The sequence below is a fragment of the Schistocerca piceifrons genome, chromosome 2 (genome assembly GCF_021461385.2).
Source record: "Schistocerca piceifrons isolate TAMUIC-IGC-003096 chromosome 2, iqSchPice1.1, whole genome shotgun sequence".
Classification (NCBI taxonomy): domain Eukaryota; kingdom Metazoa; phylum Arthropoda; class Insecta; order Orthoptera; family Acrididae; genus Schistocerca; species Schistocerca piceifrons.
Window position 1 is genome coordinate 421049858 of NC_060139.1, and position 25617 is coordinate 421075474.

Genomic DNA, 25617 nt, shown 5'->3' on the forward strand with positions numbered 1-25617 from the left:
CATCTACAGAGTACAGAGGATACCAGTCCTCCAGTAGGTGTCATAAGCTTTCTCACTCGTGACATGGGTGGACAAAGTGACGAGATGGTCAACTGCAGAATGGTACACTCGAAATCCACACTGTGCAGTGGTTAATAAATTGTGAGATTCGAGCCACCATGTCAGCCGGGCATGGATCATATGTTCCATCACGTTGCAAACACAGCTGGCGAGAGAATTGGGCTGGTAGCTAGAAGGAAGGTGTTTATCCTAACCGGGGGTTAGGTATAGGTATGACAGTGGCTTCACGCCAGTGTCTGAGAAACATGCCCTCTGCCCAGATGTGGTTGTACGTATGAAGGAGAAAGTCCTCGCCCGCAAGGGAAAGGTGCTCAAACATCTAAATGTAAACATCATCTGGCCCTGGGGCAGAGGATCGGGATAAAGTTAGAGCATGATCTAACTCCCTCATAGTAAAGGCAGCATTGTAGCACTCACGTTTCTGAGAAGAGAAGGGCATCACATGAGCCTCCTCCACTCGTTTCTGATGGAGGAAAGCAGGGTGATAGTGGAAGGAGCAGGAAATCTCAACAAAATGGCGGCCCAAGGTGTTGAAGATAGCAAAAGGGTCCACTATGACATCGACTGCTACTGTCAGGCCAGAAACTGGGGAATGGACCTTGGTCCCAGAGAGCCATCTGAGGTTGACCCACATGATGCAAGAGGGAGTGGAAACGTTAAAAGAACTAGTAAATGAATTCCAGCACGTCTCTGCATGCGAACTGTGGTGTGACATGCCTCAGTCCACCAAGGGACCAGGGCATGGTACAGTAAAGAGGAAGAGCGAGGAATGGAACATTCTGCGGTGGTATGGATAACGTTCATAAGATATTCTACCTGGTCATCACAACTGGAGAAATGTTGTTCATCAAAGGTCGCCAGGGAGGAGTAAAACCTCCAGTTGCCCTTAGAATGCTGCCATTTGGGTGTGCACAGAGGTGGGGTAGGAGTCAGCAAACGGGTTGCACACGGGAAATGGTCACTCTAGTATGTGTCAGAGAGAATGGACCACTCAAGGTGATGGGCAAGCTGGGCAGTGCAGAAGGATAGGTCCAAACTGGAATAGGTGAGTGTGGATTCTGAAAGGAATGTGGGTGCCCCTATGTTAAGGCAGATAATATTAAGTTGATTGAGAAGGTCAGCCAAGAGGGCACATTCTGGGAGAACCCCAAAGAGGATGGCGCGCATTACAGTCACCGAGACACAGAAAGGGATGAGGTAGCTGTCCAATAAGCTGGAGGAAGTCTGCCCTGATACATTGAATGGTGGAGGGATGAAAATGGTAAAAAGGAAAAAATGTCAAATGAGGAAGAAAAATGCTTGGAGCCAGGTAGTCAGGGAGATGGGTAGACTATGAACATCATCCCGAATGAGTAGCACGACTCCCCCATGAGATGAAATGCCATCCTCAGCAGGAAGGTCAAAGCGGACTGGGTAGAAATGTGAGAGCTAAAAGTGGCCATGAGGACGCAATTTTGTTTCCTGGAGGCAGAGTTCAAGTAAGTCCTCTTTCTCAGATCGAAGGCCGCAACCGTACCACTGAAGGAGAGTCATGACGAGGAAAAAATGAAGGTGTGTCACCTCGGCATCTGCCGAGTGCCAGTCTTCGAAGACTCACTGCTACAGGGCACAGAGGCTGGAGTTTCCTGCTCCATGAGGTCAGAGGCATCGGCATTCTCTTTCTATCAATCTGCGGAGTCCAGGACAGAAAAATGGTTGGTAGTGTGCACCAGCGACATGGAGGTCAGCCGGGTGAGGGTATTATGTGGTGACACCGTCAAAGAGGATCTCCAAATCACTGAAGGAGAAAACCATTTCCCTTTGTTGGACTTCCTGGAGCCTTTCCGGTTGGCAGAGGAGGACTCAGGTGTTTGTTGGTTGGAGGGATGTAGGAAGTCTTTGAGGGAGCTTTACTGCTGTCCTTTCCGGCCTGCCTGTTGTGTAGCAGGTGACTTCATCTCATGAGGCAGAAGTTCTGTGGCTTGTTGCACAGCTGGAGGAAAAGACGGGGACACTACCATGATGCTGCGCAATTTCACAACCATAGTGCTATATTTGAGGTTGTATATCTGCATGGCCCTGTCCTTTGTGGAGCAAGATGTAGCAAGAACAGTACTGTAGGTGCCAAATGGTAGAATGCAGGGTTTCCGACTACTCAACAACATGCGAGCGACCGGGTAAGGTACTTTTTCCTTCACCCAGATTTCCGGGACAGCCTGCTAATCGAGATACACAGGACAATCTTTGGAGGAGGCGATATGGTTGCCATTGCAGTTAATACTGTGGGGAGAAGGAGATGGGTAATCACCCTCGTGAGCATCCCTACAACAAGTTACACATTTCATAAGAATTCCCAATTGCGAATAATGACTACCATTAGCCATAGAATGTAATGACAACAATGAAAATTTGTGCCAGACTGGGACTCGAACCTAGATTTCCTGCTTATTGCGAGCAGTCCCCTAATCATTTGGCTATCCGTGCACAACTCATGGCCAGACCCAAATGTCCATATGTCGTCAACCGTACATCTATGATCTGTACTTGCACATCCATTATGTGTATTCCCGCACAGATCAGACATTGCGCTTGAAAGTTCCATGCCCCGTATCGGCAGGTAAATATGATAACACAATTGCGAATAATGACAACCATCAACTGTAGAATGGAATGACAACAATGAAAATTTGTGCTAGACCAGGACTCGAACCTGGATTTCCCGCTATCTGTGCACGACTCATGGCCAGACCCAAACACCTATAAGTCACCAACTGTACATCTATGATCTGTACTCGCACATCCATTATGTGTATTCACATACAGTTCAGATGTACGGTTGATGACATATGGAAGCTTGGGTCTGGCCGCGAGTTGTGCATGGATAGCCAAATGGTAAGGCGACTGCTCACGATAAGCAGGAAATCCAGGTTCGAGTCTCGGTCCAGCACAAATTTTCATTGTCATCATTCCATTCTACAGCTGATGGTAGTCATTATTCACAATTGCAAATATATATGATGTGGTCACCACAGCGCATCGTCATCAGAACAATACTGGCATTGTATTATTGTGGTTACCCATTAGGCCGGGTGTCGACACGACTCTCGAGAGTGGTTGTTACGATGACGCTGGTAGCAGTGCATCGAGTTCGGAATGTATGGTCGTACTATGATAACTTCACAGCCTGCTTTGATCTTTGACAGAAGCACTACTCTATCAGAGGTGAGAAAAAGGGCACATGTGGGCAGTAAGGATGTATCTACTCTTCTAATCACCCGATAGACTGCACTGACACCCTGATCGGAAGGTACATTTGGATTTCTGCATCAGTCAGACCATCGAGCAGCCTAGTGTAAGTAACACTACGGGAAGAATTCAGCATTCAATGGGCCTTGACAAGAACAGGATAGCCGTGGAGGAGTGAAGCTGCAAGCAGTTGTTGTGCTTGAGAATCAGAAGTAGCCTCCAAAAGCAAAGTGCCATTTCATAAACAAGAGCAGGATTTCACAAGGCCAGCAATTGCATCAACACATTTCTGAATAATAAACAGATTTATCACAGTGAAGGACTGACTGTATGAGTACATGAAATCAAGAGGAACTGTGGTGCAGCTGGTAGGGTCTTTGAATCATTAACCCCATTCTGTTTACATTTGGTAGAGGCTGACAGTGAAAAAGATGATTGGCTCATTGTGAGAAAATCCCCCATGATAGCCAGCATTTCCGACATGCTCCTTCCAATTGGGGGACCCCCCCTCAGAAGGCGGCGCACCTGCCTTAGGTGATTTTACACACCACAGGTCACACCTCCCGAACACCTGACTGAGGGATTAATTGGCAATTTAGGAAGGTAACAGTTCAGGCAATCACCCCTCCCTGGGCCTGGCCGTTATCAGGGGTATGTGAGAACCCTATCTGTCAACCTGGGGCTGGGAATTATACGTTACCCAGATGCGTGGGCTGGTCTTCAGGAACATATATGGAGGAAGAAGGAAAATAGGAACCTCAAATGCCGAAGCAGAGGAAGGATAGGAGAAGGGGAACGAAAAAAGAAAGAAGGAATGACAGACAGTGGAGAGACTATTCTAATATCAGTGACTGAATATGCAAAACACATTTCCAGCAACATCCCAGATTCCCCAAGGGGGATGAAGGGGAATATCAAGAGGACAGACATGCAGCATGGAAGGGAAAAAAAGCTGCAAAGGCTGGAGCTCTGTCGTCACCAAGCATGAATCCGCCAAAGGGTGGGGAGCCCCATGGGGTATATTTGGTGCTGGGAAAGCCACCATCAGTGACTGGGGAAGGGTGGGGAATCGGAGGGAAATTGAAAGCTTTTGCAACACAACTCGTGAAAAAACTTTGCAACAAGGTCACAACTCCACTGTATCATTGTATGATAAAACTAATGACTAGAATTTCTCTTGGGTTACTCAGAGAACAAAAAGGTGTTCCTATTAGAAGTACCTTGATTCAAGAAAAGAGATTGCAACAGAAGAAACTTATGAATGATGATCCAACAAAACTGCCAGCAATGTCATACGACAACTAAAAATAAGTGGAGAAAAATTATCAGCCACTGTTGCTGCCACAGATGCAGTCTTAGATGAGTTTGCAGACTTGATACCATCAGAAAAATCACTTGCTTCAGTACCTAGTTTATAATGCTGACAAAACACCTGAATTTCAAAGCACTCCCTACAAAACATCTCGTTTCAAAAGAAGAGTTGTGTGCATCATGTTTTAAAATGAATAAACAATGCCTTCCTGTTTTAGCCTGTAACAATGTTGTGGTAACTAACAAATTACCTCTCATGGTAACTGCAAAGCCTGCGAAACCATGAGCCCTCAAAGCCATAATTATCAAAGCTCTTCCTGTTTATTACAAAAAAAAAATCAAAGTAAAGCTTGGATGACTGGTGTTTTGTTTAGTGAATGGTTTTAGATACAATTTGTCCCCTGTGTTAGAAGATTCAATACAGAAAATGGACTGCCATCTCGAGCTCTACTTTTAATTGACGATTACTGACAATGCTCCAGCTCATCCTTCAGAAATGCAGCTACTCAATGAGTATATCAAAGCTCTTTTTATTTTTGCCGACAAATGTAACCTCTATTTTGCAACCAATGGATCAAGGCGTGTTACAAAACCTTTAAGTTCAATAACAATAAAGAAGCTCCTACAATTTCTAAATGAAGGACGTAACTGTTCCACCTCAGAACATCTATCTACTGGCTAGCTGAGGCTTGTGACAAAATGAACAAACATTTACAACAAACATTGTGGAAGAAATTGTGGCCAAGTCTCATGTTTGAAGAAATCCCATCCATTCCAGGCCCAGACAATAGTAATATCCTTCAACTTGTTCAAGAAATCCCAGTGTTCAAGAACACAGTGGAAAACTGCCTTCAAGAATGAATATGAGTCAATGATAACAATCATCAAGAAATTAGTGATGAAGCCACTGTCTCTGCAGTCCAGAATCTACTGATGATAACTTTGAAGATGAAGACAGTGAAGAAGAAGACACCCCTAAACATATTGTGCAACATTCTGATGCTGCAGATGCTCTTGAATTGACATTACACTAAGTAGAACAGCACATTATTGCCGCACCAACAAATGTGATGTTTATGCGGCACTGGCTCAACATTGCATCATCATGCAGACTCACTTCTTTATGACAAAAGAAGATTACAGATTTTGCAAGTTACTATAAGTGAAAATTACAGTACTACTTCATAAACTTGTGATAAAATACTATAGTTACCACTGGAATGAACATTTCTTTTCAATAAATTGTGTTTCAATAATTGAGTTGTTCAGTGCTGTATCATAATAAAATCCTTTCCTTACACTAAAAACAAGCTTTTTTTTGTTTTTTCCTTCTTCTCAGTCTTTTTTCGTATTCTCCAAAATTTCAGATATGCTGGGTTTGGATTATTGGGGCTCTATTGCATTGTAACATACGTCTTAATGAAACAGAGAAAAACAAACAGAGACACTATGAGAATATTACTAACTGTATTACAAATGTATTAAACCACATAACACAAACAGAATTTATATTGTTGATAAATGTGTCAGACAGCAGCATTGTGCAGATAAACTAGTTGAATTTAGTACATTACCCATGGCAAATGCACTTGGGAGTTAAACATACAGCACTAGGCCAATAAAATTTGATAAATGTTGTAAGATTATCAGCAACATTCATGCTGAAGGAAGATACATTGTCCATCACATTAATGTCATCACTTGCCAAAGGCCTGAATAATTACCTTTTGCTGTGCGAACAGCTGTGAGACAAGCAGGAATAAAGGCAGCGAGGTTCTGGAAGGTACTGGCATGGATGTGGAGCCATGCTGACTCCAGTGTTGTGACCAGCTGTGCTAGGTTTATCAGTTGAGGATTAATGGCATGAACTGTCCAACTCAGGTGATCCCACAGATTCTCGATTGGGCTTAAACGTGGGGAGTTCGATGGCCAGGGGAGTATGATAACTCATCTGTACTCTTTTAACCATGCAACATACACTGTGAGCCGTGTGACATGTTGCACTGTTCTACTGATAGGTGCCATCATGCTGAGCAAAAAAGAAACTGTGTGTAGGGGTGAACATGGTCCCCAAGGATACAAGTATGCTTGTGTTGATACATCGCACCTTCCAGAATGATGAGATCACCCAGGGATTACCCTGAGGCCTTGACTCTTTGGACTATTCTTGCAGGCGGTTTACTTCCAGATGTTTTATGCCATGTCACCAACAGACATCTGACAAATGGAGAATAAAATGTGATCTATTTAAAAAGGTCATCACCACCACTCAGTTGCAGTATTGGCATGTAAATTCCAGCCTTTGTCGCTGATGAACAACAGTCAGCATGGGTGCATGAACCAGGTGCTTGCTGCGGATGCTCATACACAGCAACATTCCCTGAACAGTTGTGGAGGAGACACTGTTGGTGGCTCCTCGGTTTGTCTGGGTGGTCAGCTGCTCAACAGTCGCATGTCTATCTGCCCATACACATCTCCACAGCTGTTATTCACTCCTGTCATCTAAGGCCCATGGTGCACCACAGTTGCCTCAGTGCCAGTTTGGATAGTGTCATTTTGGCATGCAGTGTATACTTTAATCATGGCAGTTTACAAACTTAGCCATTTTGGAAATGCTTCCATCCAGGACTAAAAGCCAATGGTCATCAGGCAAATCACCCCCTCCCAAATTCATGTCCCTATGTAACCTTCAGCTTGTGCTGCTCACCTTCGGCTTGGACAACCATGTATCACATGCCTAGCCCATGCACTGCCACCCCTCCTTCTCACACCCCAGCTGCCAAACTGGTTGCCTCCCACCCAGGAACTAGTCACCCAACTCAGACCCCTCTCCCTGCCTGCTGCCTCTCTCACTCTATTACTCAAATCTTCCACAACCTTATCTACCTGCTGAAATGCAGCATTGTGCATCCAGCTGGTGCAATGTAGAGACATAGCTGCAGTCTATGTGAAAAATCGACACATGGTTGTGTGTGCAGGCTGGAAAGGAGTCACAAGCATAAGGTAAACGCGATGGTCGAACGGCATCGACAAGTGTTTACCGCTCGCGCCACGTAAGTCGTATTGGAAGAACAAGGAGTATTTATGTATCTTACAGTGTTTTATATCGTTGATTATTGTAATGAGAAAAAAGAAGAACAGCTGAAAAATTGTTAATTGTAATTCATGTATTGGACTTCAGAGAAGCAGGACATGTGCGTAACTGCTGGTGGTTATTAAGCCAACTATATTGTAAATGTTAACATTTATTTATAAGCCATATTATAAAATATGACCTATAAATACAGTAGCAGGCATCATCTCTATTACTTAAAGATATGGTAACAGCTGTTATTCCATGATTTATTGAAAGAGGGATGTACAGAAACTGAAAATGGAACAGTTTAATCCTTAATGATACAGATGTTTGTGCAATGAAATTCCAAACAAATAAAAACAATGTACAGGTATGAAATTCTGAAGCATCCAGATAGACAATAAAATGAAGAGGCACCATCCAGTAGATTTATCTACCCCCCCCCCCCCCCACCCACTCCAGCTCTCTCTCTCTCTCTCTCTCTCTCTCTCTCTCTCTCTCTCTCTCTCTCTCTCTCTCTGTTTCTGTGAGAGTCCATATGGTGGCTGGTGTTGAACACTTCTGCATTCAGTAAAAGTCAACAGACTCCCAGCAGATCCTCCTTAGTTACTCATAAGTTAACAACTGTACTGAAGGAGTAATCCAACAACTTGAATATAAATACAGACTTTAATCTTCTCTTATGATATAGTGACTGACTTGTATTGAGTCTAACATACGAGGGCTATCCACAAAGTACATTACGTTTTGGAATCAAAAATAAATAAAATATTGGAAATTTTTTTTATTATATACAGATGAGAGCCACACTTAAATACTACTTTTCTACATAGTTGCCATTTAAATTAAGGCACTTATCGTAGCGATGGACGAGCTTGGAAATTCCTTCGTTGTAAAATTCGGCCGCCTGCGCCTTCAACCACGTAATGACTGTCTTTTGGGACAGAATAGGTGTGATTTTTGTGGATTTCCTGGAAAGAGGCACTACAGTAAACTCTCAAAGGTATTGCCAAACTCTGCACAACCTCAGAAGAGCAATACAAAACAAGCGCAGGGGAAAGTTGGGCTCAAAGATCTTGCTGATTCACGACAACGCCCGGGCCCACACGGCAAATGCCACTCGTGAAGTTCTCGAATCTTTTAAGTGGGAGTTGTTTCCTCATCTGCCGTACAGTCCCGACCTGGCACCGAGCGACTTCCACTTATTTTCAGCAATGAAGTGGTTGGCTATGCAGCGTTTTGATGATGACGCACAGCTTCAAGAAGAGGAAACCACGTGGTTGAAGGCGCAGGCGGCCGAATTTTATGACAAAGGAATTTCTAAGCTCGTCCATCACTATGATAAGTGCCTTAATTTAAATGGCAACTATGTAGAAAAGTAGTATTTAAGTGTGGCTTTCATCTGTATATAATAAAAAAAAATTCCAATACTTTATTTATTTTTAATTCCAAAACGTAATGTACTTTGTGGATAGCCCTGGTATTAGTGACCCAATGAGCATCCTTACTATGTACATCAATGCAGTTGACATTATTGTCCTTCAGATGTTCAGATCGTCAACATTCCTTGGAGCAGCATACGGCACGGAGGTCTCTTTGCTGCACTTGTGATGATGCCAGGTGCAGCCTGACTAACCTCAGCACTGCATGAAGCCCAAAAGGAATACCTCAGACAAATACACAGAACAATAACAGAACATAATATAATGAATCAAGGATTGTAAATAGAGATAACTTTAATTCTTGAGATGATGATATCCCATTTCCCACTAACGCAAAATTTGTCACACTTGTTCATTTATTTTCTACTAAAGTACAGAAGTTTATGAGTAGTCCACTAACTTTAATGAGAATCATTACTGATAAAACCATGCAAAATCTCATATCCTCTCAACAAACACACACATGTACTGTTACACTGTACCAGCTGAGTAAACAATGCCTGGTCTGCAGCTCTGCAGCCTGACTGGGGTGTAGGGTTTCACTGGGTGGAGTGGGAGAGGGGACAAAGAAGACAAGGAGTGAGAGGGAGACTTGGGGAAGGGTAGCCAATGATAGATGCTTGGGACAGGAATGTGGGAGGGAGAAGCAGCATGGGAATGGGAGAGGAATGTCTCATTTGCACCAGTGAGGTTTTGCAGCAGCACCAGATGATGATGATGTGGAATAGAGGACTGGGGTCGTGTGATAGAACAAAGGAAGGGAAGATTGCATTGAAGAGGTTATGGGTGCAGGATGAGTGAAGTTGGCAGAGTCAATGTGAGTACTGGGCACGGGCCTACAAGAAATTGTGGCCAGGAGGCTTACGGGGATGAAATGGTATTTATCCCACAGAAGCATGGAATGAGAATGTTATGTAAATAAATCTCTCCTGAGACCTTGGAATTTGCATACTTATGTGTCAATACATTTGCTTCCTAATCATTTTTACAATAAATAATAAGACTGAATTTAGGGTGAATTGTGAATTTCATAATCACAATACTAGAAGTAGACATAACTTCCACAGATACTATAGATCCCTGTTTAAGGTTCATAATGAAGTTTAACATTCTGCAGCAAAAGTCTACAAAAATCGCCAGTAGACATCAGGCAGGAAATTGGAAATCCTCAGTTATTAATTAAACACAGAGTGTATTATTAGTCACCCCCACAATTTATTAGAATATTTGTACTTGAGGATGTAATTTCTGGTTACACTAATATTAATTTTGTATGAGTTTCTAACTTTTCCAGAATATAGGCAGCTGATAGTGGTCTCTGAAGTTAATAATGTTACAGAAACATGTTGTGTGAAGTGATAGATAAAAACAGCAGTTGGGTATATAAGAGGAAGAGCAGTGGTTTTCTCTTAAAAACAATTTCTTTTCTCAGTTTAAGTTATATAGAAATAATTTCCACAATTATGAGCAAGAGTAGATTAGCACTTCGTTATTTTCTGATAGTTTCCTTTACAGAAGTAGCCCTCAGTGGCTGCTTCTGCTCTGATCCCACTGTGAGACAAGATGATCAGTTCCTTCATGGAAAACATTTGTGACTGCCTATGGAACCACAGTTGTACCCAGGTGTGCACCTCTTCATCTGAAGCAAATCAATGGCCATTGGCTCCAAAAATAAAGAAATAGCATGAGGAGAGATTGGGATTATATGTAGGATGTGTACGGGCTTCCCAGCCACACTTCTGCAGTGTATGTGAAACAACCTAGGCAACATGTGGGTGGGCATTATCCTGCCACCAGTCAACATTCCTAAACTTTGGATTTGATGGTGTGCTTCAATGTCTGCAAAGTGTCTGTGTATCAATGTGAATGAAGTGTGATGCCATGTCCCACAAAGTCAATGAACAGTAGGCCCTTACAGTTAAAGAAAAAGGTCATCATGGCTTTCTCAGAGCTGCCCGCTGTTTGAACTATGTCGCAGAAGTTTTGCTGGGAAGGCATTACACATCCTCCATACAGTCTCAATCTCTACTCATGTGATTCCCCTATTTCTCGAGCCCTGAAAAAAAGACATTCATGACCGTCGATTTGCTTCAGATGAAGAACTGCATGCGTGGATGCAAACACCGATATTTTTCCGTGGAGGCACTGATTGTATTTTCTCAGTGGGATAAATGTATTAATAAATATGGTGATTACTTCTGAAAAATAAATAGTTTATTGCTTTTTTTCCATATCTCTTATTTTCATTTGACTAGTACTCATATAACTTACATCGTTCTGCATTCCTAAGCTTATCCTTCATGACAGGATTTTCAGAACATCATGTGTATATGGATGGATGGATGGATGAATGAATGACAACATTATGAAAAGGATAGATTGCTACTCACCATATAGCAGAAATATTGAGTTGCAGATGGGCACATCAAAAAGGCTGTCAAACAAGTAAGCTTTTGGTGAAACAGGTATTCATCAGAATTACATGACTTAATTGCCTAATGCCGATGAAGGTCTTTTTGGCCAAAAGCTTACTTGTTTGACAGCCTTTCTGATTTGCCTGCCTGTGACTCAACATCTCTGCTACATGGTAAGTAGTAATCTATCCTTTTCTAATATTGCCTATTCCATCCTGAATTTTCCATTGGATGGATGAATGACTATTTAAAGCAGAAGTTTTGTATTGTGGAAGCATAGGAGACCGAGATGATTTTCTGGCAATATAATAATTTATTGTGTCCACATATGCTGTCCTACTAATAAAATTGTGTTGAATTTGATCAGAGAGGTAGATTTCTTTATAAGAAAGGATATGACAATCTCTCTCTCTCTCTCTCTCCATTATCTTTTAATACAGGGTGATTCAAAATTTCTATTACATGTTTCTTGGGGTTGTAGAGGGGACTTAGTAAATGAAGAATAGAAGTTATGATATGGAAACCATGTCCACAAATGCACCATTTGGATGTAACGTCTATCTGAGCATTGGACCACTGTGAATCTCCCACTTCACAGTATGCACACAGTGGAGACAATGAGCTTTTACCTGTGTGCCGAAGGAGCACATGGCAAGAGCAGTGCTTCAAGTACTTGCTCTTGGGTTCCCTTCTATGTGACAAAGGACGCCCTCTTCCAAGTTGAGAGCACTGTGCAACTGTATAGCATCACAGCCAACCCTCCTACTTTCAAACATACAAATTTCTTGCAGCTACTATTGTGGTCAGACGAAGGCTATTATGTGGTGTCATAAATACAACAGGAGCTGAAGACGGCATCCTCTTCTTAGCTTGTTTGTGTACTGTGAAGTGGGAGATTTGAAAGTGATCCAATATGCAAACTTATTTTATATCAAAACAGTACATTTCCAGACATGGGTTCCTTATCAAAACTTCATTTACTAAGCCCTCTGTATTTTTATTTTGATGATTAGTCATAAGAAATTATTAAAAATAATTATTGTTTAAATGTAATTTTGAAACATGTGAAAAGAAATCTTACCTTGAGTGTAAGAATCATCTGTACAAGGTTTGCATGTGGTGGTGGGTATGGTATTCCAAAATAAATGGTATTTCGAAAAAACAACAGGTAGCCAAATAAAAATGCGAGATTGATTAAATGGCTTGATCTGCAACAAAGACAACACAAATTAATCACTAAACATTTAACATTCAAGCACTGATGACACTGTAATAACAGGGATGACAAATATAGAAAAGAAGTTAGTTACCAAACATACGTAATATGGTTAAATAAAACCAGTGTAAGAAAATATGTAACATTATCACCCATAATAAACTGTTTCTGAACCTGTAGCTATATTCCTAATTCACCTAATATTTGATGTGTGTGTGGGTGTGGGGGGGGGGGGGGGGGAGGAGGGGGGGGGGGGGCGGCGCGTGCACTCACACCTGAACGTGCCAAGTATTAGGTGCTACATGAATCACTATAAGGCAAAACAAAAACAGTGAGACAATCAACATTGAATTACTGATTATTATAAACTGCTAAAAAACAATTTTGTACCACCCTCATGACTTTGGTAATTTGTGTGTTTTCTGGCAGAAACACCTTTTTCAATGTGTTTTTCACCACAGGAGCTTGCTCCACAAATTCATCTGCACATTGGAGGAAAAAGTAAAACTGCATCCTCACCACAGTTCAGCAGAGCATTCAGTATTTCCAGTCACGAAAGGAACAATATAGTGTGTGCACATTGTTCAGTCTGTCAACATCCTTGAAGGTCCATTTTAAGCTTCAACTATGTTCAAATTGTTGCTTTATGACAAGAGCAGTTGTCAATGTGCAAAGTTTTCCACAGAACTGATGTACACCACAGCAAAGTAATTTGAGCACAATAACTGAAAAATCTACACTCAACCACATGATGCCCTATTCCTACAAAATTACACTGCATGAGTACCCCTCCAGAAAATCCAGCAAACCCCGTGTGCTGCCTTTTTGGAACCAAACAGTATGCAACTGTTTCCATTAAAAACAACAGTATAGCACCTGCCTTCTCCCCAGGCACTGTACTGTGTAAAGTAGGTGGACTGGAATCTGTAACAATGGTGTCTTAACAGAAAAATGCAGAATCAGCCTGATACCTAACAGAAGTGCATGGAGGTGGCCAGCTACCAATGCATGTTTTATGCACACAGTCCCAAGATCTCAGCAAGGAGGCAGGTTAGCCATATTTGGGCCAGTATCATGGATGGATGTTGGACACCTCTCATTGGTGTCAAGGGTAAATTGAGGCTCTGCTCCACGCACGGGCCTCCAATCTATTGTCCTCCTCTACAGTCAACATTTTAGCAACGAGTTTTGTCTTCCATGATGATAATATGTAAGCACACTGTGCTCACTACATGTAACTTGCTGTGTCAACACAAGAACCTTCCTCAAACACTGGATGCTATCAGCAATATCTACAGCACATTGAGGACAGTGAGCCAAGGGACATATATATACAAACACACACTCTTGCCAGTAGTGACTGACAGGGGGACAAAAGGTTCAATGCTTTGAGAACCCAACATAATCACCAGGCTATCATTAGTTCAAGCAGTTTGGAGAGCACACTGGTGAGGCAAATAGCCAGTAGCAGTCTGTGTGAGACAACCATATTAACTCATCAATGTGAAGTGAAAACAGCCTCTAGCCACATATCATTGAACAACATGAGTACATGGAGTCCAAGTAACATTCAGACTTTGGATCATCTGATTATTAACTGAATAAGGGCCTGGGTCTATACTGTGTGGCAAGTCAAGGGCCCGACAGTTTCCGAACAGTGAAAGGTTCATTATATAATTTGGCATGAAGGGGATAAAGAGTACGGAGATGCCTTGAACTTGTCTTTTATGTATTCAAAAGGTGGCCAGGTAAGAGGATGCTGATGCTGTTGCAAAGTGTGTTGCAAGATGTTCAGCAAGAAAATGTCTTTGATCCAATATGGCACACGCCCATGGGGAAAGGGGCCTATAGAAAGGAGAATAACAGCTCCAATGGCATGGGTGATGGCATCGGAGGAATCTCTCACACCTTCATAGCACTCTGACAAAGAGGAGGTGAAGGAAACACCAGAAGTATAGAATTGCCAGTTGGTTCTTTGAAGAGCCCAATGTGGTGACTGGTCTTTTGGGAGGTGACAATAAAGTGACAGGATCACCAGAAAGTGGTCTCTATCACAAAGACTGTCATGTGGCAACCACCGTAGCAAAGCCATATGATTGGAAGAAGAGATCATAAGGTAAATAGCTGAACAGGTGCCATCAGTGGTACTAAAGTAAGTATGAGGAATGTCATTGAGGAGATACACACCAAGATCAAAAAGAAGCTGGTCAATCAGATGGCCCCTACAAGATGATGTGGTACTTCCCCACAGGGGGTGGTGTGCTTTGAAATCCCTAAGTAGGAGAAAAAGGGGGGAGAGTTTGTGGATTAAGGTAGTCATCTTGAGGTATCTTACATGCCCTGCCTTGAGGTAAATAAATATTACAAATGATTATTGCTGGGGTTATTCATAATTGCACTTCTATTGGTTCCTTTGCGGTATGGAGGGGAACCCACTCACTGACTACATCTGTGCGAACCAATGCACAGACCCCTCCAAATGTTCTGTCAGGGCCAATCTGGGTTTGACACAATGAAATAACAACAGTGGTAGCAGCAGCAGGGGGAGGAGGAGGAGAAGTAGTAGTAGAAGAAGTAGTAGTAGCAATAGCAGTAGCAGGAATAGTAGTAGTTTTATTCACCTTTGGATCACTTTTACAAGAATATCGGACATGTCTTGGTATTCCAGTTAAGAACAACAAAAATAATGTAATATATATACAATAAGGTTTAGAATCACAAGGATGGGTCACACTATTGGCCATGGCCTTATAATAGGAACCATCCTGCCATTTGCCTGAAATAATTTAGGGAGAACATGGAAACCACTCTGTTTAAAACAGTGCTACCTCGTTCAGTTTATCCCTGGTGTACAACAATGTTTTACAAAGAAGTTATTTAACAATGTAAAAGGCTAATGCTATACTGTTCATTCATTTACTATTTACTGCTAACACTATACACACATTGTTTCATAACACTTTACCCACTATCAACTGATGCCAGGACCATTTTGTGTACTGCAACTTCCCATTTGCTAGCCTGGAAAGCTGAGTCTGCATCCCTCTATAATGAGCGAGATCTTGAGCACAGAAAGAGGATAAGATGTTAGTATTATACATTGCATAGCTTTTGGTGTAACTTTTTCCAAAAAAGAAAATAAGAAGGGAAAATATAGTGTGAAGGTGTTAAGTGGAATGATAAATCTCTCATTATCATTATTTGCGTTTTATATTTATGCTTTCTTGGTAAATGTAAATTCAGTTGCATGGTCATGGACAGAGCTGTTTGTGTAGTAATTATCGATGTTATTTTTGGTGTGCACAAAGCGTAAATGAACTCAAATGGTGTAGTTAAAATCCTCACTGTTTTGAACAGATCTTTACAATGAGGTTGACTACTATTTTGGTTATTATTCTTCTGATGTTTTCATGGAGTTTGTTCAGATTTTGTGCATTTGTTCTCCACAAAAGAATTCCACAGATTAGAATAGTATGTAACTAAAAGACTCTGACTGTTACACACTGGTGACAGAACTCCAAAGGCATAAAATGCTAATGAAATTCTATTTGCAGATATCTTCATGTGTTCACACCACTTTACTGCAAATCATTGTTCATTCCTAGCAATTCTGTATTTGTTACACTGTTTATAGAGGTGCATTTACATTTAATTTATCAATGTGATTTTCCTTCTTCAAATTGAAATTCATGGCATTAGCTTTCTTTACACTCTGTATAAATTTATTGCTCATTGACTACTGTAAACTGCCTTGAGTCTTTCATCTGCTTCCTCTGGCAAGGTGTTTTCCTTTTCTGTGACTATAATATTGTCATCATCAGAAAAGAGAAATTTTTGCCCATGGGAAAGTCACTTATGTATATCAGGAAAATTATTGGTCCTAAACTCCTACATTAATATATTTTGTTATTAACATTTTACTAAAAGTTTGGTCTTATTTGAGGTACTTGTTACCTCTAAGTAATCTGCTAGGTATGTGCAGAACCAGTCATTAGTTACCTCTCTTATTCCTTGTGCTTCTTGCTTGTTGAGTAGAATCTTTTGTTCAACAGTACCTAAAGCTTTAGACAGATCTAAAAACATGCCTATGACACACTCATATTTGTCAAGTACAACTTTTGTGAATTCTGTTACGGCTGATTCTATACGTCTACAACTTTGAAAACCAAACTGTGATTCATTTAAAAGATCATGTTTATTCGAGTAACTCATTAACCTGTCATTCATAATGGAATCTATTATATTTAAGAATGGTGACAGTAGTTGTGGACTGGTAATTTTCTCTGTCTTCTGCATTACCTTTTTATAGTGGAGGTAAAACTCTTGCCTATATTAAATACTCTGGACATTTCCCTGATGTGTACAATTTATCTAATATGTTTGTAAGGGTACTTGTACACTCTCTATGCACTATTTTAGTTCACACATTGGTACTTCATCTACGTCTACTGACTCCAAGACTCCAATTTTTTTTTAGATTTTGTACAGTTCTACTGATTTCATTCTCTGTGGTTGGTAATAACATCAGTGTACTTAATGTACAATTATTTACATATGTTATATTTATTTTTAGGAAATTTTTTTTTATAACTTCTCTGCAGTACTTGAAACATGGCCATTCACATTGTTAAACGATGTAGAGTATTTATTACTTTATTACCTTCACTTATTAGTGTTTATTGTGCACAGAAACATTTTGATATTTGGAGAATAGGTAACAGTGAAATGTGTTTCTTTGACAGTAACATAGATCACAGAACAGGAGGAAACTATTTGTTGTGGTTATGACAGGTGACATTAGTATCCATTGCAGATCCATTGAATCGTCATGTTAAGAGTGTCCAGGGTAGATGTGAAGTGGCCAGGATTACAGATCACACCCCAAGATTGTTGTCTGTTACTGGTGGGATTTAAAGAACATCCGTGAACTCTGGTTCAGAGTCTGATGGTGTGGGGGCAACAAGCACCTGGCACCAACAATCCATGGCTCCCTGTCACCACTGCACATCAGATGAGAATGCAGCTTCTCCAGCTGAGTAAACAGAGTTGAGGTTCCTGCAGGAACCATGAGGGGTGAAGACCAATTGGTCCCATGGTCTAAGTCACTTGCATGGCTACCAGAGGTTGACGTCAAAAGAGTAATTATTCCAGGGTACTGCTGACAACCTGGTTACAGTAATACGAAAGATTGATATCACCAAGACAGGATACAAATAATCAGACTTTTTCCATTGGGGAGGATGGCAATTTCTGCTATTGACTCAGGAAGGTGGACATGCACAAGGTGAGTTTTTGTGATGTTGCCGACTACAGTCTCCACAAACTGGGTTGTATGTACACTGGGAAGAAACACACTAGATCCATTGACATTTAAAGCACTGCATCGAGGGTGGGTAAAATATGACTGCACATCACAGCAATAAATCATGATTTTGACTTTCTCTAGAACCAAATTCTACTCAAACACAAGGATGAATACCCCACTGTCAAACTTGTTCCAGGCAGGCCCTGATGTACACTATATTCAAAATGGATCCCATGCCTCTCCAAGGTTCACATAGTTCTTCATCCAACAGTAGTGTTAAGTCCTGGTGAGAAATGATACCATGTACCACTTTTAGACTATTATGGGGTATTACAGAAACAGTTACATCATTGAATTTTTTATAAGACAGTAAAGCCTAGGGCTGGGCAGGATTCACCACTGTAATTGAAATGGAACCACTTTGTTTTTACTAAGGAAAGAAATTTCTCCAAATACAATTTTAGTATTCCCCGCAAAGAATATTATTAACTTACCAGAGAGGCGAGGCTTTCTGTCTGTCCAGGTGCAGACCAGGAACTCAGGGGAGGAAGTTTCTGCAAACCACTTCGTTTTGCTTTTCTACCATGGTGTGGCCATGGAGGGAAAGTTGCTAGGGACATAACAATCCATACTGAAGAATTCTGGTCTGTCTGAAGAGACTGCCAGAGCCTCACACATACAGCTATTAGTTTAGGTCCTTTTAGGGTGCCAGACATCTGACTATACTAAATGGGGGCTCTCCCCATGGTTGCCATCCAGCCATCTGGCTTGATGACCCTGTGCCCCCAGTGGACAGTGGACTTGATCTGTTGGGGGTGGGAGGAAAACAGCTCAGGTGTAAACAATGCATTCCCTGCTTAGTCAAGGGGTTACAAGCGTATGGGTGCCTGACAACCACACTGGGTACTGGATACCTTTCCCTGCACAATCCACATTCTGTTTTTTTTTTTTATGATAAGTTGGAGTTCAAATCCAGACGTGGAAACCAAACATAAGTTAACCAAAGTAGGTGGTATAAAATAACAAAACAAAGTCATACTTGATGTTATACAAACAAGCTATGTTGTCAGCATGGAAACTGTCATAGGGACAAAGTCTAAGGAAAGATATAATCAGAAAAGATTGCAGCACAGAAAAGAAGTAGTACTGCAATGGGTTGGAGGCCACTGCTCACCACATGAGTGCACACAATAGATGTGTGAGCCCTGTCAGTTGATAAGGTCCTGATGCACCATCCTGTGAAAACAATGGGTCGTCATTAATGTCTGAGACGAGATTATGCGTCACTATTTCATGTCACTATGCAAATCGATAGAAATACAGACAGCATTGTCTGTAACTTACAGATGGTAAAGAAATAGTTGTTTGCAACAAATCAAACGTAAAATTGATTAACTCAACTCTTTTTTATCTTAACATTCAATAATTCTCGCAGTTAATGAGGGCTTTCCCAAATAATGTATTTCCTTAATTAATACTGTAAGTCTATTAAAATACTATAATAATACAACAGTGTTAAATATAGCACTGCATTATTTTGTTACGTAGTCATTACTGTTGCATGAGTCTTAGCAGAGTTGTAGTAATACAATAAACACAACCACTTATTTGAAATAATTATTAGTCTGACAATGACATGACACAGTCCAAAAGTACAAGTCTCAACAGCTTCAAGTTGTTCACCTGCTAAGAGAAATCTCCACAACAGAGTCCTGACTGACACCTAACCTAACACTGAACTATTGTGAATTTCTTAAGTCCAGCCACAGGTTACCATGATCACACCAGTTACCATCACACTCCCAAGACATTGTTGTTGTTGTAGTCTTCAGGCCAGAGACTGGTTTGATGCAGCTCTCCATGCTACTCTATTCTGTGCAAGCTTCTTCATCTCCAAGAACCTACTGCAACCTACATCTTTCTGAGTCTGCTTAGTGTATTCATCTCTTGGTCTCTCTCTATGAATTTTACTCTCCACACTGCCCTCCAATACTAAATTGATGATCCCTTGATGCCTCAGAACATGTACTACCAACCGATCCCTTCTTCTAGTCAAGTTGTGCCACAAATTTCTCTTCTCCCCAATTCTATTCAGTACCTCCTCATTAATTATGTGATCTACCCATCTTGATCTTCAGCATTCTTCTGTAGCACCACAGTTTGAAAGTTTCTATTCTCTTCCTGTCTAAACTATTAATTGTCCATGTTTCACTTCCATACATGGTTACACTTCACACAAATACTTTCAGAAAAAGACTTCCTGACACTTAAATCTATACTCAATGTTAACAAATTTCTCTTCTTCAGGAACACTTTCCTCGCCATTGTCAGTCTACATTTTATATCCTTTCTACTTCGCCATCACCAGTTATTTTGCTTCCCAAATAGCAAAACTGATCTACTACTTTAAGCGTCTCATTTCCTAACCTAATTCCCTCAGCATTACCTGATTTAATCCTACTACATTCCATTATCCTCGTTTTGCTTCTGTTGATGTTCATCTTATTATCTACCTTTTAAGACGCTGTCCATTCCATTCAACTGCTCTTTCAGGTCCTTTACTGTCTCTGACAGAATTATAATGTCATCGGCAAACCTCAAAGTTTTTGTTCCTTCTCCAGGGATTTTAATTCCTACTCCAAATTTTTCTTTTGTATCCTTTACTGCTTGCTCAATATATAGATTGAATAATGTCGGGGATAGGCTACAAACCTGTCTCACTCCCTTCCCAGCCACTGCTTCCCTTTCATGCCCCTTGACTCTTATAACTGCCATCTGGTTTCTGTACAAATTGTAAATAGCCTTTCGCTCCCTGCTTTTACCCGTCACCTTCAGAATTTGAAAGAGAGTATTCCAGTCAACATTGTCAAAAGCTTTCTTTAAGTCTACAAATGCTAGAAACGTAGGTTTGCCTTTCCTTAATCTATCTTCTAAGATAAGTCATAGGGTCAGTATTGCATGTGTTCCAACATTTCTGCGGAATCCAAACTGATCTTCCCCGAGGTTGGCTTCTATCAGTTTTTCCATTGGTCTGTAAAGAATTCATGTTAGTATTTTGCACCTGTGACTTGTTAAACTGATAGTTCGGTAATTTTCACACCTGTCAGCACCTGCTTTCTTTGGGACTGGAATTATTATCTTCTTCTTGAAGTTGGAGGGTATTTTGACTGTCTCATACACCTTGCTCACCAGATAGTAGAGTTTTGTCATGGATGGCTGTTCCAAGGCTATTAGTAGTTATAATGAAATGTTGTCTACTCCCGGGACCTTGTTTCAACTTCGGTCTCTCAGTGCTCTGTCAAACTCCTCGCGCAAAATCATATCTCCCATTTCATCTTCATCTACGTCCTCTTCCATCTCCATAATATTGCCCTCAACTACATCGCCCTTGCATAAACCCTCTATATACTCCTTACCACCTTTCTGCCTTCCCTTCTTTGCTTAGAACTGGTTTTCCACCTGAGATCTTGATATTCACACAAGCAGTTGTCTTTTCTCCAAAGGTCTCTTTAATTTTTCTGTAGGCAGTATCTATCTTATCCCTAGTGATATATGCCTCTACATCCTTACATTTGTCCTCTAGCCATTCCCGCTTAGCCATTTTATCCTTCCTATCAATCTCATTTTTGAGACTTTTGTGTTCCTTTTTGCCTGCTTCATTTATTGTATTTTTATTATTCTCCTTTTATCAATAAAGTTAAATGTCTCTTCTGTTACCCAAGGATTTCTACTAGCCCTCGTTTTTTTATCTACTTTATCCTCTGCTGCCTTCACTATTTCATCTCTCAAAGCTACCCATTCTTCATCTACTTATTTCTTTCCCCCGTTCTTGTCAGTTGTTCCCTAATGCTCTCTCTGAAACTCTCTACAACCTCTGGTTCTTTCAGTTTATCCAGGTCCCATCTCCTTAAATTCCCACCTTTTTGCATTTTCTTCAGTTTTAGTTTACAGTTCATAACCAATAGATTGTGGTCACAGTCCATATCTGCTCCTGGAAATGTCTTACAATTTAAAACCTGGTTTTCAATCTCTGTCTTACCGTTATATAATCTATCTGAAACCTTCCAGTGTCCCCAGGCCTCTTCCAAGACATAGTAGCCTCAGAATCAAACATATGTAGGTGCAGTGTGTCACGTGAATGACAAGACCCCAGTACTTGCGTGGAGTTTCTTAAATAACTAAGTAGTCCAACCACTTAGCAAATTATAAAAATTGTCCATCATTCAAAATTAGCAAACAATTAATATACATTATATATACCAAAAAATGTGGATTTAATCCCAATCATTCTTAGACAACACATATGCTTGTTTGCCTCCTGTAGTCCTTGTTAACAATAAAAATCGTGAATGGCATTTACACATGAGATAGTTTACACAAAGAAAACACATACAAACATAAAAATATATTTATATGAGTAACATACAAGTGATTGCAGTTGCCTTTTATGATGATGATGTTTTAATTACATTACCCACATCAATCCTAAATGGTTATTCACTTATATTATCGCTGTTTTAATTAAACTGCATTTTTCACTAAATATAAGTTAACATCAAGTATTCTACATGCATGGGATACAGAAATACGTGGGTTTGCATTTTCCAGTCATATTAACGTGATCACTTGTCAAAAGCTTAAAGAATCACCTTTTACAGAGTGGACACTGCCACACATGCAGGAAGAGCGTTACTCAGATTCTGGAAGGTACTGACAGATATGTGGAGCCATGTCAGCTCCAGCACTGTCGTCAGCTGTGCTAGATTTCTCAGCTGAAGATCCATGGCGCAAATGCCTGAGGTGGTCACACAGATTCTCAATTGGGTTTAAATGTATGGAGTTTGGTGGAAAAAGGAGCACTGTAAACTTATCCTGGCATTCCTCGCACCATGCACCTACACTGTGAATTGAGACACATGTTGCACTGTTCTGTTGGTAGGTAACATCATGACGAGGGATAAAAAAAGCTGCATGTAGGGTTGGACAAGGTCCCTAAACTTGTGTTTATCCATTGTGCCTTCCAGAATGATGAGATCATCCATGGACTGCTATGAAAACATTCTCCAGCCCACAATGCTCCCTCCTCCAGCTTGGATCCTTCTGAAAATTGTTGCAGGACCGTACCACCAACAGCCATCTGTCCAATGGAATATAAGACGTGAGGCACCTGAAAAGGCCACCTGTTGCCAATCAGTGAACATCCAGTTGCAGTACTGGCATGCAAATTTCAGCCTTTGTTGTCGATGAACAGCAGTCAGCATGAGTGCGTGAAACAGGCGCCTACTGCGAAGGCCCATATGCAGCAACATTCGCTGAGTGGTTGCTGAGAAGACACTGTTAATAGGCCTCTTTGTCCACATACACAGTCAGTTGCTCAAAAGTTGTAGAGCTATTTGGCCACACAGATCTCTACAACCTTCGTTCACCCATTATCTACTAGCTGTGGTCCACCATAGTTGCCTCGGCGCTGGTTTTGGACAGCGTTATTTTGCCTTGCATGGTATACCTTAACCACAGCAGCTTGTGAACAGTTTAGCAACTTAAACGTTTCAAAAATGCTTCCACACTTAGCCAGAAAGCCAATTACCATGCCTCTTTGGATGTCAGATAAATAGCTCCATTTCTGCATAATGCACTATTTTCAGCATCCCCCCCCCCCCCCCCCCCCCCCCCCCATCCCCTGCACCGCTACCCACCTGACATGCTTTGTATACACTCAACTGCTAATGCTGCCACCTGCTGTCTGAGAGTGATTATTGCACACTGACACTGAACATAAGCAGTGGTCACGTTAACGTGAGTGGACCACTTATAATATGTTGTCATTATAATCAGTGTAAATGTAATATAATCATGTGCTCATTTGACATAATTACTGTTGTAGCACTAGAATCAAAAGCTGTATTGACTTGGAATTTTAGCCAATCATAGTTGTAGGCATTGTCTGTTATTTGAGACATTGTATGCCAATCTACCTATTTGTGTTTATGAGTAATTATTGTTTTTATAGGCTGTGAAAACAATTTGCACTATATCTCCATTAATAATTGACACACACTGTTGTTGTTGTTGTGGTCTTCAGTCCTGAGACTGGTTTGATGCAGCTCTCCATGCTACTCTATCCTGTGCAAGCTTTTTCATCTCCCGGTACCTACTGCAACCTACATCCTTCTGAATCGGCTTAGTGTATTCATCTCTTGGTCTCCCTCTACGATTTTTACCCTCCACGCTGCCCTCCAATACTAAATTGGTGATCCCTTGATGCCTCAGAACATGTCCTACCAACCGATCCCTTCTTCTGGTCAAGTTGTGCCACAAACTTCTCTTCTCCCCAATCCTATTCAATACTTCCTCATTAGTTATGTGATCTACCCATCTAATCTTCAGCATTCTTCTGTAGCACCACATTTCGAAAGCTTCTATTCTCTTCTTGTGCAAACTATTTATCGTCCATGTTTCACTTCCATACATGGCTACACTCCATACGAATACTTTCAGAAATGACTTCCTGACACTTAAATCAATACTGGATGATAACGAATTTCTCTTCTTTAGAAACGCTTTCCTTGCCATTGCCAGCCTACATTTTATATCCTCTCTACTTCGACCATCATCAGTTATTTTGCTCCCCAAATAGCAAAACTCCTTTACTACTTTAAGTGCCTCATTTCCTAATCTAATTCCCTCAGCATCACCCGACTTAATTAGACTACATTCCATTATCCTTGTTTTGCTTTTGTTGATGTTCATCTTATATCCTCCTTTCAAGACACTGTCCATTCCATTCAATTGCTCTTCCAAGTCCTTTGCTGTCTCTGACAGAATTACAATGTCATCGGCGAACCTCAAAGTTTTTATTTCTTCTCCATGAATTTTAATACCTAATCCTAATTTTTCTTTTGTTTCCTTTACTGCTTGCTCAATATACAGATTGAACAACATCGGGGAGAGGCTACAACCCTGTCTTACTCCCTTCCCAACCACTGCTTCCCTTTCATGTCCCTTGACTCTTATAACTGCCATCTGGTTTCTGTACAAATTGTAAATAGCTTTTTGCTCCCTGTATTTTACCCCTGCCACCTTTAGAATTTGAAAGAGAGTATTCCAGTCAACATTGTCAAAAGCTTTCTCTAAGTCTACAAATGCTAGAAATGTAGGTTTGCCTTTCCTTAATCTTTCTTCTAAGATAAGTCGTAAGGTCAGTATTGCCTCACGTGTTCCAGTGTTTCTACGGAATCCAAACTGATCTTCCCCGAGGTTGGCTTCTACAAGTTTTTCCATTCGTCTGTAAAGAATTCGTGTTAGTATTTTGCAGCTGTGACTTATTAAGCTGATAGTTCGGTAATTTTCACATCTGTCAACACCTGCTTTCTTTGGGATTGGAATTATTATATTCTTCTTGAAGTCTGAGGGTATTTCGCCTGTTTCATACATCTTGCTCACCAGATGGTAGAGTTTTGTCAGGACTGGCTCTCCCATGGCCGTCAGTAGTTCCAATGGAATATTGTCTACTCCGGGGGCCTTGTTTCGACTCATGTCTTTCAGTGCTCTGTCAAACTCTTCACGCA

At 41.0% G+C, this 25617-nt stretch overlaps 1 protein-coding gene across 1 annotated transcript in view; it reads right to left on the reverse strand.

Moving 5' to 3' along the window:
* Nucleotides 1-25617, reverse strand: part of LOC124777013 (lysophospholipid acyltransferase 7) — a 145716-nt gene that overhangs the window by 93258 nt on the left and 26841 nt on the right. The window contains exon 2 of the mRNA XM_047252262.1: nucleotides 12610-12736. Within this exon, the coding sequence (XP_047108218.1) occupies nucleotides 12610-12736 (127 nt within the window). The remainder of the gene's footprint in view (nucleotides 1-12609; nucleotides 12737-25617) is intronic.